The following is a 12,779-nucleotide window of genomic DNA, read 5'->3' as shown; positions in this document are numbered from 1 at the left end:
TCTCTGTTCATTATTTCTTTTTGGCAAAGATAACTAGGTAAGCAGAACTACCTAGAAAAATGGTAGGAAAAAAATCTTGGCAACTTAGATAACCACGTTTTTGTATAACCCGAACAAAACATAAACTTCTTCCTCATTTTTTCAATCTGCTAAAGTAGCTAAAAACGAACCAAGTATTCAAAATAGGGTATATACAGTTTATATCTTATTATTTCATCCATATATGATTTTACTGATGTAGAGAACTTACAACTTGAATACTTTCTTCATAGATGAAGACTAACTGGGCAATTTATGGGCTTACAGAATTGCCTGGAGTCCCTGAGAAATTCAGTGATATTCCAATGGTCCACACTATGTATGTTTTAGAGGCAGAACTTTAATCCAGAACTCCCTAGACTCCAAGGCCAGTGTTCTATTCACTTTGACATGTTGCCTATTTGTATACTTTTATATAAAGCCTTAAAATAATGAAAATTATTCTGCTACTCCTTTCACCTGTCTAAAAACACATACTGAACAGACTGCATGTTAGCCTTTATGTAAATCTGTTTGTGAGCTCTTTAATAGAAAAGCTAGGAAGCAGAAAAGCACACATAAAAAAGAAAATTACTAAGTTACAATTAAGGAAAGACTGTAAAATACTATACACAATGTAATAATTAAGAAAAATATTTACTACTGATTCCCTGACTCATTTATGTAGTCCTCTAAGAAATACTAAATAACTTTCATCAGTAAAACTGGGACAATAATATTTGTACTATGTATTACATAAGGTTATCATTAGTTAACTTAGGCTCAGAACAGTGAAGTTACTGGCCAATGATTATACCATTAAGTGCCAAAGGAGGATAAGAATATAGGTTGGACTCCAGGCTGGCCCTTTTCCCATTACACCACACAAAGTTTCTTTATTTATACAAAGTATTTATTTAGTTTATCATTACTAAAGTTTCTAGTTAGAATGATATATCTGTTAAAAAGAAAAATCAGAGACATCTAGGAAAGAAAAATGATCTTTATGGTTTCAAATATAGAAAGTTTCAAACACATAATAGCATTTCTTACCAGCATAGTTTTTCCATTACCAGGTGGGCCAAAAAGCAACAATCCCCGAGCTGGAGCTCTAAGCCCTGTGAATAACTAAAAAATAAACATGTTTTAATTTAAATTATTTCTACAGGTAAATGAAAATCACTAAATGTAGGGATATAGTTTTTAATGACATAGAAAAGATACCTTTACAAAATAAGGACAAACATACCTAATTAAAAAAAAAACCTTTATTTTATCTTAATGAAACTCTAGGGCAGAACGGCAAAGGCTAGGCAAATGAAATTAAGTGACTTGCTCAGGATCACACAGCTAGGAAGTGTCTGAGGCCAGATTTGAAACCAGGTCCTCCAACTTCATCCATTGTGCCACTTAGCTACCCCCTAATATTTTATATACATATATAATTATAAATTATATATATACACACATACACATATAAATATAATTATAGCTACTCCATACATAAGGATAACAGAATTTTAAACCCAGGGAGCTAGTTAGCACCAAGATTAGGACACTTAATAAGAAAGGGCAATAGATCTCATAGTTTCTTTACTGAAAGTGGCGAGTACAGAACAAACTAGGTTAAAGTAAAGGAAAAGGTCTAAGTACAAAGATATGAGCAAGTTACACAAATAAGAACTAGACTTATCAAATACATGTGAGAATATAACTGACTAAAATTTTGAACTTATTTGCAAATTTTCAATGCATTCATTTCAGCCTCTATCTTCTTCTCCCCCTTCCTTTTCTCTAAGCTCTACTATCCCAAACCCTAATTCTAGGGAATTCTAGGGAACTGTTTATCCCACAATGATTTTTTCTTGCTTCAAATTTCTAAAGTACTTAAAAGTTCAGACCGCTCAATTGAAAACCAACAGCAAAGTGCATTATGACATTTATTACTAATGCATTCAATTATTAATTTTACCTTTATAATGCTACTCAAGTTTTTCATAATAATATATTGCTAATTTGCTTTTTCTATAGTCTCAATTAGAATATAATTTCCTTGAGGAAGTGACTCATATTCAATACCTACAAATGTTTATAGCACTGTAGCACCTTCAATTTTATAGAAATTAATGCTATTTCCAAAGTCCTATGTTACACACTATGGGAAACAAAAATGAATAGGAAATTCTCTGTCTTCAAGAAGCTTAACAAGAGATAGAAGGGGTAAAAAACACATAAATAATTATTAAGGTGGAAAATGGTTACTGCCATAAGAGATGCCTTTAAATTTAAAACTCCCTGCCTTCAAGGAGTAGAATGTCACAAATTGGGAATACTATATAGGTTGGTTTGGTTCAACTACAGGGTATATGACAGGTACTAATATGAAACAAATTTGAAAAGTAAATTTGAGACAAGATTTAAAAAGGCTTTAAAAAATAAAAAAGATTTCATTTTATCCTACAAATAGAGTGATGTGAGTTTCTTGAGCAGTATTATTATATGGATCAGATTTGTACTGCAGGAAGATTATTTTAACAACTGTATGGAGGATGGAGAGGCAAGAAGATCATTTATTATTTAGGAAGTTACTAGTTTAGTCAAGAGGTGACATGACCATGAATGTGGATAATGATCATGTGAAAAAAGAAGGTGAAGAGATTCATGCAAAAGAGGTTACGGACAGGGAATCTAAGAGATTTGACAACTGACTGGAAATGGGAGTATGGGATCAAGAATCTTGGTGATACTGTAAACCTGGATAAATGGAAGGATATTGATTCCTTCATTATGAAGAGAGGATTGGTTTAAGAGGAAAGTTAATAAATTTCATTTTAGACAAGTTAAGTTTGAGATATCTATGCAATATACAGGAGATCTCTAGTCTCCCCAAAAAACAAAGGAAAAAAGGTAATATCTATCTAAGTCTGTCAATCTCTGCATAAGAAAAGATTAAAGTAACAACTCTCAATTTAGAAACAAATAATGTTGAAGTATCATCCATTACTTTGAAGTCAACTTTAATACGTAAATAATGTTACTTTTTAAAAAACCCTTATCTTCTACCTTAGAATCAATATTGTGTATTGGTTTCTAGGCAGAAGAGTGGTGAGGGCTAAGCAGTGGGGGTCAAGTGACTTGCCCAGAATCACACAGCTAGGAAGGGCCTGAAGCCATATTTAAACCCAAAACCTCCCATCTCCAGGCCTGGCTATCAATCCACTAAGGCACCTAGCTGCCCCTAATCTGTTACTTCTTAATTCTAATATACTGCTAACATATTCCTGATAATCTAAATTATCTATTCTTTTATTCTCACTTGCACATAGCTACTTCTCTGGGATTATGCCTAGTACAAGGACAGAAAACAGTTTTGCTCTGCCTTGTAGTGAATTTGGGTGAGAAAGTTGGGAGGTATCACCAAAGATAACTGTACTTTTCTGAATTTAAGAAGAAAGTAGAGATAAGGAAGAGAGGGCACAGAATTGTTTGAAGGTACACCCATACTGAAGAGACAAGTCATGGATAATGATCCTGTGAAAGAAGAGTTGGACAGGTAGGAAAAGAAATAAAAGACAATAGTGTTATGAAGACCAAAGGATAAGATAGGAGGTTCAGGAGGTCTACTGTACCAAAAGCTACAAAGAGGTCAGAAAAAATGAAAATGGGGGGGGGGAGGAAGGGAGGGAGGGAGGGAGGGAGGGAGGGAGAAAGAGAGAGAGAGAGAGAGAGAGAGAGAGAGAGAGAGAGAGAGAGAGAGAGAGAGAGAGAGAGAGAGAGAGAGAGAGAGAGAGAGAGACTTTTCAAATAGTAGGAGTAATGCCTAAAAATGATTAAGACCAATTAATAGAAGGTCTTGACTATAACCTTTACTAAAGTTCTTTTGGCAAGAGAGCTAACATGCTGAGATAATTATGAATATTAATCTAGCATGACGATCTAAAATAAATGGAAGAGACAAGAGGAAAAAAGAATAGTTATAAACTACCACAATGAGCAAAAGGTGGCCATTTCCCTAGCAGATTTCTCTGCCTAAGTACTACCTGGCCTTTCTATCTGCCATAAAAAGGAACCCTCCTTTATGTATAAGTTTCTTAGTCAAGATGGCGGCTTAGAAGCAGCATAAGTTCAGACCTCTGAAAACCCTTCCTTACCGATCACAAACTGACTGCACCTAGGAGACTGAAAATCAAACCTAACAATAAGACAGAGCCAAGGAAACCTCCTGCTGAACTCAATCCAAAAGGTAATCCCCCCAAAAGCTGGAATCCAAGACCACTCGGGTTTAAGGGAAAGGCAGAAGGAAGGTCACAGGACACCTCCCCCCAACCCCACCTAGAGCACTAAGGCTCCAGTGGCAGCGGGAACCTCTGAGCGGGCAAAGGCACTGGTCTGGAGGGTATACCTTGCGGGCAGGTCTGTGCCAGGCTCAGAGCATCGAACATAAGTGTCAGGGAAGGAGCTGGAGAGGGAGCATAGAGCTGGCAGCCTGGACAGAGCTACTAAGACCCTCCATATTGTGACCTCTAGCCTTCCAGGAGGTTTTGGCCTCAGGGCACATCCAGCCCAACCCAGCTGAACTTAATCCCATTGAAAGTATTCAGAGGTCAGGGAAGCCCAAACTCCAAAAACCCTCCCTCTCATAGACTTCTGGACTTTAATTTAATCCAATCAAAAGCCTCCAGAGGACTGAGAAGCCCAAACTACAATAATGTTCCCCCACAGACTGCAGGGAGAGAACTTCTGTCAAAGCTCCAAGAGGGGAGACTGACAGAAACCCCCAAAATAAAAAAAATGAGAGGAAAAAGAACACAGACAAATATGGGGAGCAAAGAAGGGGTAAATATGAGCAAACAACAGAAAAAGAAGAAAGAAATTACAATAGACAGCTTCTGTACAGGTAAAGAGCAAAGAGAGAACGAAACAGAGGGGGAGGGATCAGCAAAGGAAAAATCAGAAATCCCATCGAACTGGATACAGGCTTTGGAAGAACTCAAAATGCAATTCAAAACACAATTAAGAGAGGCTGAAGACAATTGGGAAGAGAACTTAAAAAAACTAAGATAAGTCATCTGGAAACAGAAAATAGTGTCTTAAAAGCCAAAATCAACCAGCTTGAAAATAAGGCAAAGGAGATGAAAGATGAGGCAAAGAAGATGAAAGATGACTTTCAAAGAAAATCAGGCCAGAAGGAGAAGGATGACCAAAAAGCCTGGGATGAAATCCAATCTATAAGAACCAGAATACAACAACTAGAATTAAGTGACCTCACAAGGCAGCAGGACACTATAAAACAAAACCAAAAGAATGAAAAAATTGAGGAAAATATGAAACATCTCATTCACAAAACAGAAGGTAATTAAAAAGGAGGGAATTAAGAAAAAAACAAAAAACTATTTTTAAAGAGACTCAATAAGTTAAAATGATATATATCCCTATAAGAAAAGAGGTCATTGATAACTCTTAAAAAATGCTATCAACTGGGTAGCTAGAAGAATTACACTTAGAGGGAACAGTGACATACTGTATAGGATGAAATAACAAGGCATAAATAGGTATATAGATATATGTATGCATAAATACATATATATATATATACACACAACTAGAGCTAAAAAAAGGTTAATACTAAAAGAAATGGGAAAAGAAACAAAAGGGGGTAAATATATATGTCACAAAGAAACTCATGGAGGGAGGGGGGATACCATCAATACATTGGAAGGGTAAAGAGGTTGGAGACAGGAAATACTCAACTCTTACATGCATTGAAATTGACACAGAGGGAAAAACAATTCAATCCATTGGGCAGAGAATAGATACGTGCCCTATCGGGGAGTAGAAAGGTAACAAACGGACTGGTGGGGAGGGAAGCAGTATAAGGGAGGGAAAGGGTAGGGGGGTAGTTTTAAAAAGACTGCAAAGAAAATAAGGGGGGGAATAAGAAGGGAGGGAAGTAGAAAGGGAAGTAAAATAATGGAGGGAATATATAAATAGGGGGACTGATTAAAAACAAACAGTGCAGAAGGAAATAGTGAAAGAATAAAAGGCAGGACTAGGAGTAGAAATCAAAATGCTGCGAAATACACAGTTGGAAATGTAAACCTCAAAATTTCTTAGACTTATAAATGTTGGAAATTTCACCATTGGGAAATTTCATACTTGAAAAATTTCCTATTGATAGTGGGTCTTGGCTATTGGAATGTGAACCCCATTGGCATGAGAGTTTCCTCCTCCTCCCTTCTTAAGATTACTTTAGGACAGAAACCTTTTGCTGAACAATGGAAAGGACTTTGACCTATGCTTAAGCATAGAACAGGAATTTCTTTGAGTCATGATTGATTTTAGAATTGATACAATGGAGATACTTGGAATCAATCTCCACCCTACTCAGTCCTAACAGGATTGAGGAAGGGCTGCAGCATAGATCAAAATTTAATTATTCCAATCTCTACCCTACTCAGGTTAACAGGATTTAGGAAGGGCTGTAGCAAAGGATCAAAGATTTAATTATTTGAAAATATGACCTTCAACAGACATGTGCAAAGCCAGAGACCTCTGGGCAGTCCTGGGTTAAGCTGGAGCCTCCATTGGCACAGGGAAATTGATGGACAGTGATTGGTAGATGTGAGAACTGAGTGGAGGGAACTTGGATGGTTTCCTTAAAGATAGAGGGCTCTGAAGACTCAGGGTGGTGGTTGAGGAGTTTGTCTGAGTGGTTGGAGTGTGCTCTGAGAAGCTTTCTCTGAAGGAAGCTGAAGGTGGGGGCCTCTGAGACTGTTTCTCCATTTTGGTCACGTGAGTAATAGGGACTGATCTCTTTTCTTTGCCCCAGCTATCTAAGGGCTTGGGCCTTTTGGCCCAGCCTAAACAGAAGGGGTATTTAAGCCCTATTCCCTTCTCTCCCTTTTCTCTCTCTCTATCTCTAATTCCTTTCTTCCTCCTGTTGTAATTAAACTCCATAAAAGATTGACTGCTGACTTGAGTTTTCATTTAGGAATTACATAGCTGAATTCCTTGGCGACCTTAAATTAATATATATCAGTCTTTTAAAGTGATTTCCTTGTCTCAGAAAATCATAACTTTGAATGTGAATGGAATGAACTCACCCATAAAACGCAAGTGAATAGCAGAGTGGATTAGAATCCAAAACCCTACCATATGCTGTCTACAAGAAACACACACGAGGAAGGTAGATGCGCATAGGGTGAAAGTAAGAGGATGGAGACAAATTTATTGGACATCAACTGATAAAAAAAAAAGGCAGGAGTCGCAATCATGATATCTGACAAAACCAAAGTAAAAATAAATCTAGTTAAAAGAGATAGGAAAGGTAATTACATCCTGATAAAAGGCAGTATAGACAATGAGAAAATATCATTACTCAATATGTATGCACCAAATGGCATAGCATCCGAATTTCTAAAGGAAAAACTAGAGGAGCTCAAGGATGAAATATAGAAAAACTATACTAGTGGGAGACCTGAACCTTCCTCTACCAGAACTAGATAAATCAAACCAAAAAATAAATAAGAGGTAAGAGAAGTGAATGAAATCTTAGAAAAATTAGAGTTAGTAAGATATGTGGAGAAAAAGAAATAGGGACAAAAGGGAATACACCTTCTTATCAGCAGCACATGGTACATTCAAAAAGATTGACCATATATTAGGGCATAAACTCATTGCAAACAAGTGCAAAAGAGCAGAAATAATAAGTGCAAACTTCTCAGATCACAATGCAATGAAAATAATAATTAGTAAGGGTACATGGAGAGGTAATTCAAAAATTAATTGGAAATTAAACAATACAATTCTCCAAAACCAGTTAGTCAAAGAACAAATCATAGAAACGATAATTTCATTGAAGAAAATGACAATGATGAGACATCCTTTCAAAACCTATGGGATGCAGCCAAAGCAGTACTCAGGGGGAAATTTATATCCTTGAGTTCATATATTAACAAACTAGAGAGGAAAGAGGTCAATGAATTGGGCATGCAAATTAAAAAACTAGAAAGTGAACAAATTAAAAATCCTCAGATGAGGACTAAATTAGAGACCCTAAAAATCAAAGGAGAAATTAATAAAATGGAAAGTCAAAGAACTATTGATTTAATAAATAAGACTAGAAGCTGGTACTTTGAAAAAACAAATAAAATAGACAAAGTACTGGTCAGTCTAATTTAAAAAATGAAAGAAAAAAACTAAATTGACAGTATCCAAAATGAAAAAGGAAATCTTACCTCAAATGAAGAGGAAATTAAGGCAATCACTAAAAACTATTATACCCAATTATATGGCATCAAATATAGCAATCTAGGCGATATGGATAATTACTTACAAAACTATAAATTGCCTAGACTAACAGAGGAAGAAATAGATTACCTAAACAACTCCATATCAGAAAAAGAAATTGAACAAGCCATCAAAGAATTCCCTAAGAAAAAATCCCCAGGGCCTGACAGATTCACCAGTGAATTCTATCAAACATTCAAAGAACAGTTAATCCCAACATTATACAAACTATTTGACAGAATAAGCAAAGAAGGAGTTCTACCAAATTCATTTTACAACACAAATATGGTACTGATTCCAAAACCAGACAGGTCAAAAACAGAGAAAGAAAACTATAGACCAATCTCCCTAATGAATATAGATGCAAAAATCTTAAAGAAGATACTAGCAAAAAGACTCCAGCAAGTCATCACAAGGGTTATTCACTATGACCAGGTAGGATTCATGCCAGGAATGCAAGGATGGTTCAATATTAGGAAAACCATCTACATAATCGACCATATTAATAAGCAAACTGACAAAAATCACATGATTATCTCAATAGATTCAGAAAAAGCCTTTGATAAAATACAATACCCATTCCTAATGAAAACACTAGAAAGTATAGAATAGAAGAGTCTTTCCTAAAAATAATAAACAGTATATATCTAAAACCATCCGCAAACATCATCTGCAATGGGGATAAACTAGAAGCCTTCCCAATAAGATCAGGAGTGAAACAAGGATGCCCATTATCACCTCTATTAATTAGCATTGTACTAGAAACACTAGCAGTAGTAATCAGGGAAGAAAAAGAAATTGAAGGTATTAAAATTGGTAATGAGGAGACCAAGCTATCAGTCTTTGCGGATGATATGATGGTATACTTAAAGAAGCCTAGAGAATCAACCAAAAACGTAGTCAAAATAATCCACACCTTTAGTAAAGTCGCACCCACATAAGTCATCAGCATTTCTATATATCTCCAACCCATCTCAGCAGCAAGAATTAGAAAGAGAAATTTCATTTAAAATCACTATAGATAATATAAAATACCTAGGAATCTATCTGCCGAAACAAACACAGGAACTATACGAACACAACCACAAAACACTCTCCACACAATTATAACTGGACCTAAACAATTGGAGAAATATTAATTGCTCATGGGTAGGATGAGCTATCATAATAAAAATGACAATCCTACTGAAATTAATCTACTTATTTAGTGCCATACCCATTGAACTACCAAAGAACTTTTTCACTGAATTAGAAAAAAACATAACAAAGTTCATTTGGAAGAACAAAAGATCAAGGATATTCAGGGAAATCATGAAAAAAAAAATGCAAAGGAAGGAGGACTTGCAGTCCCAGATCTTAAACTATACTATAAAGCAGCGGTCATCAAAACAATTTGGTACTGGCTAAGAGACAGAAAGGAGGATCAGTGGAATAGACTAGGGGTAAATGACTTCAGCAAGACAGTCTATGATAAGCCCAAAGATACTAGTTTTGGGGACCAAAACCCACTATTTGATAAAAACTGCTGGGAAAACTGGAAGACAGTGTGGGAAAGATTAGGTTTGGATCAACATCTCACATCCTACACTAAGATAAACTCAGAATGGGTGAATGACCTGAATATAAAGAAGGAAACTATAAGCAGATTAGGTAAACACAGAATAGTATACTTGTCAGATCTTTGGGAAAGGAAAGACTTTAAAACCAAGCAAGAGCTAGAAAAAAATCACAAAATGTAAAATCAATAATTTTGATCACATCAAATTAAAAAGGTTTTCTACAAACAAAATGAATGCATTCAAAATTAGAAGGGAAGCAACAAATTGGGAAACAATCTTCATTACAAAAACCTCTGGCAAAGGTCTAATTATCCAAATTTATAAAGAACTAAACCAATTAATACAAAAAATCAAGTCATTCTCCAATTGATAAATGGGTAAGGAACACAAATAGGCAATTTTCAGTTAAAGAAATCAAAACCATTAATAAGCACATGAAAAAGTGTTCTATATCTCTTATAATCAGAGAAATACAAATCAAAATAACTCTGAGGTATCACCTCATACCTAGCAGATTGGTTAACATGACAGCTATGGAAAGTAATGAATGCTGGAGGGGGTGTGGCAAAGTTGGGACATTAATGCATTGCTGGTGGAGTTGTGAATTGATCCAACTATTCTGGAGGGCAATTTGGAACTATGCTCAAAAGACTGTCTGTCCTTTGATCCAGTCATAGCACTGCTGGGTTTGTACCCCAAAGATATAATAAGGAAAAAGACTTGTACAAGAATATTCATAGCTGCGCTCTTTGTGGTGGCAAAAAAATTGGAAAATGAGGGGATGCCCTTCAATTGGGGAATGGCTGAACAAATTGTGGTATATGTTGGTGATGGAATACTATTGTGCCCAAAGGAATAATAAAGTGGAGGAATTCCATGGGGACTTGAACAACCTCCAGGAATTGATGCAGAGTGAGAGGAGCAGAACCAGGAAAACATTGTACACAGAGACTGATACACTGTGGTACAATTGAATGTAATGGACTTCTCCATTAGTGGCAAAGCAGTGATCCTGAACAACTTGGAGGAATTTATGAGAAACACTACTATCCACATTCAGAGGAAACACTGTGGGAGTAAAAACACCGAAGAAAAACAACTGCTTGAATACATGGTTCGAAGGTATATGGTTGGGGATGTAGACTCTAAATGAAGATCCTAATGCAAACAACAACATGGAAATAGGTTCTGATCAAGGACACAAGTAATACCCAATGAAATTGCGTGTCAGCTATGGGAAGGGTAGGTGGAGGGGAGGGAGGGAAATAAAGTATTGTAACCAAAAAAAAAATTAAATAAAAATAGAGTTAAAAATAAAAATAAGCTTCTTGAAAGCAAGGAGCATCTCAATTTTCTATTTGTATCCTTAGAGCTTATCATGACTCTTGGCATTTGGTAATTAATAAATGCTTTTTTTTTTAAAAATGCTTTTCTCTTTCATTCCATCCCTCCCAAGTCTATTTTTATTTTTAACAGAAGATCCATGAAGATGAAAAACCTTAGCCAAAATATAAAACTGTTATAGTGGGATTTCACATACCATTGAAAAGTCAAAAGTCAATTAAAGAAGAACCACCAGAAAAACCACTCAAATCACACTACATGGGAAACTAATGTTAGCTAACTACAATTTTAGAGTTCATAAAATACCTCACAACAGTCTATAGTAGGCAGTATAAGTATTACTGCTGACATTTTACATGTGAAGAAATTAAGGTAAAAGTAAGGCTTAGTAAAGCTGCCCAAGATTGGAGAATTCATAGTGTGCCACATGGGCATCCACTTATTTGCTTCCAATCCCAGTGCCCTTTCCCAAAAATCTCATGTCTGCCATGCCAATGTGTACAGCCAAATGCTAGAGAAGGTAGAGTATATTCTCCTTTGGAAATGATTGGAGAAAGTTGTTTGGAAGGAGGACATTCTGAGATGATGGAAACCATGTAGTCCTAAAAAACCTAGTATTCTTTTGAACACTCACTCTATCAACCCCTGCATGTGAAAAGATTAAAGCATCAACTTCTATCCAACTAAAAACAAATGATGTCAGAGTATCATTCATTGCTTTGATATCACTTTTATTAAAGTAATAAAACTAAAGTAAATATTACCCCATAATTCTAAAATAAGGTAAATCTATTTTTCCTAACACTGATATGTTCTTTTATTACAACTCAGTTTGTTCATGAAAGGTCACAAAACAGTTTAACTCTGCTGTTTACATTAGGTATGCTCCTGAAAACCTGAGTACAGTATCATTTCCCCCTGATTCCATTATAGTTTCAGAAATGTGTTTCCCAATTAAAAAAACCTCAGCAAGTATTTAATAATCACATTTAACAAATACTCAGTACTTCCATGAGTACTGTCTTAGCCTTTGTGTATCTGATTCTCTCATATAACTGTTGACAGAAGCTAATCAAAATGATACTCCATGGGATCTGACTTCACATTATGGCAGCCTCACAGGATCTATAAGCAGAAAAGAGATCTCGAAGTCCTTTCATTTAAAGTGCTCATTTTACATATAAACAAGGAAACCGAAGCCAAAGAGATAACTGACCCTAGACCACATAGGTAATAAGTGACAGGGAGAGAATTTGAACATAGTTCCTTTGACTCAAAATAATAGGGCTGTCTCCACTTAAAGAAATAAGATCTCACTCTCCAGAAGAACTAAACAGAGAAAAGACAAAAAAGACAGACAGAATTTGAATTCTAAATAAAAAGAACAACTGTTTCCTTGAGCAGTTATATCAATTTTCCTCAAAAATGTAAAATGATTTCATTAACATGAAAGGCTTCCCAGGGTCCTTTTATTTGAAAAGAATATATAGTTTTGTTTCAAAGAGCTTGAAGCAATCTTTTAAGATGTTCAAGTAGGATTCATGACATAGCAATGAACATATACACTGA

At 35.6% G+C, this 12,779-nt stretch overlaps 1 protein-coding gene across 4 annotated transcripts in view; it reads right to left on the bottom strand.

Annotated features, from left to right (window-relative positions):
• SPAST (spastin) overlaps window positions 1–12,779 on the bottom strand; it is a 101,919-nt gene that overhangs the window by 31,882 nt on the left and 57,258 nt on the right. For all 4 annotated transcript variants that reach the window (XM_001371467.4, XM_001371493.4, XM_007476044.3 and 1 more), the window contains one exon: window positions 1,072–1,146. In XM_001371467.4, the coding sequence (XP_001371504.1) occupies window positions 1,072–1,146 (75 nt within the window). The remainder of the gene's footprint in view (window positions 1–1,071; window positions 1,147–12,779) is intronic.

This window comes from Monodelphis domestica, chromosome 1 (genome assembly GCF_027887165.1).
Source record: "Monodelphis domestica isolate mMonDom1 chromosome 1, mMonDom1.pri, whole genome shotgun sequence".
Taxonomy (NCBI): Eukaryota; Metazoa; Chordata; class Mammalia; order Didelphimorphia; family Didelphidae; genus Monodelphis; species Monodelphis domestica.
The sequence above is the reverse complement of the archived record's forward strand: the minus strand, read 5'-3'. Positions and strand labels throughout refer to the sequence as shown.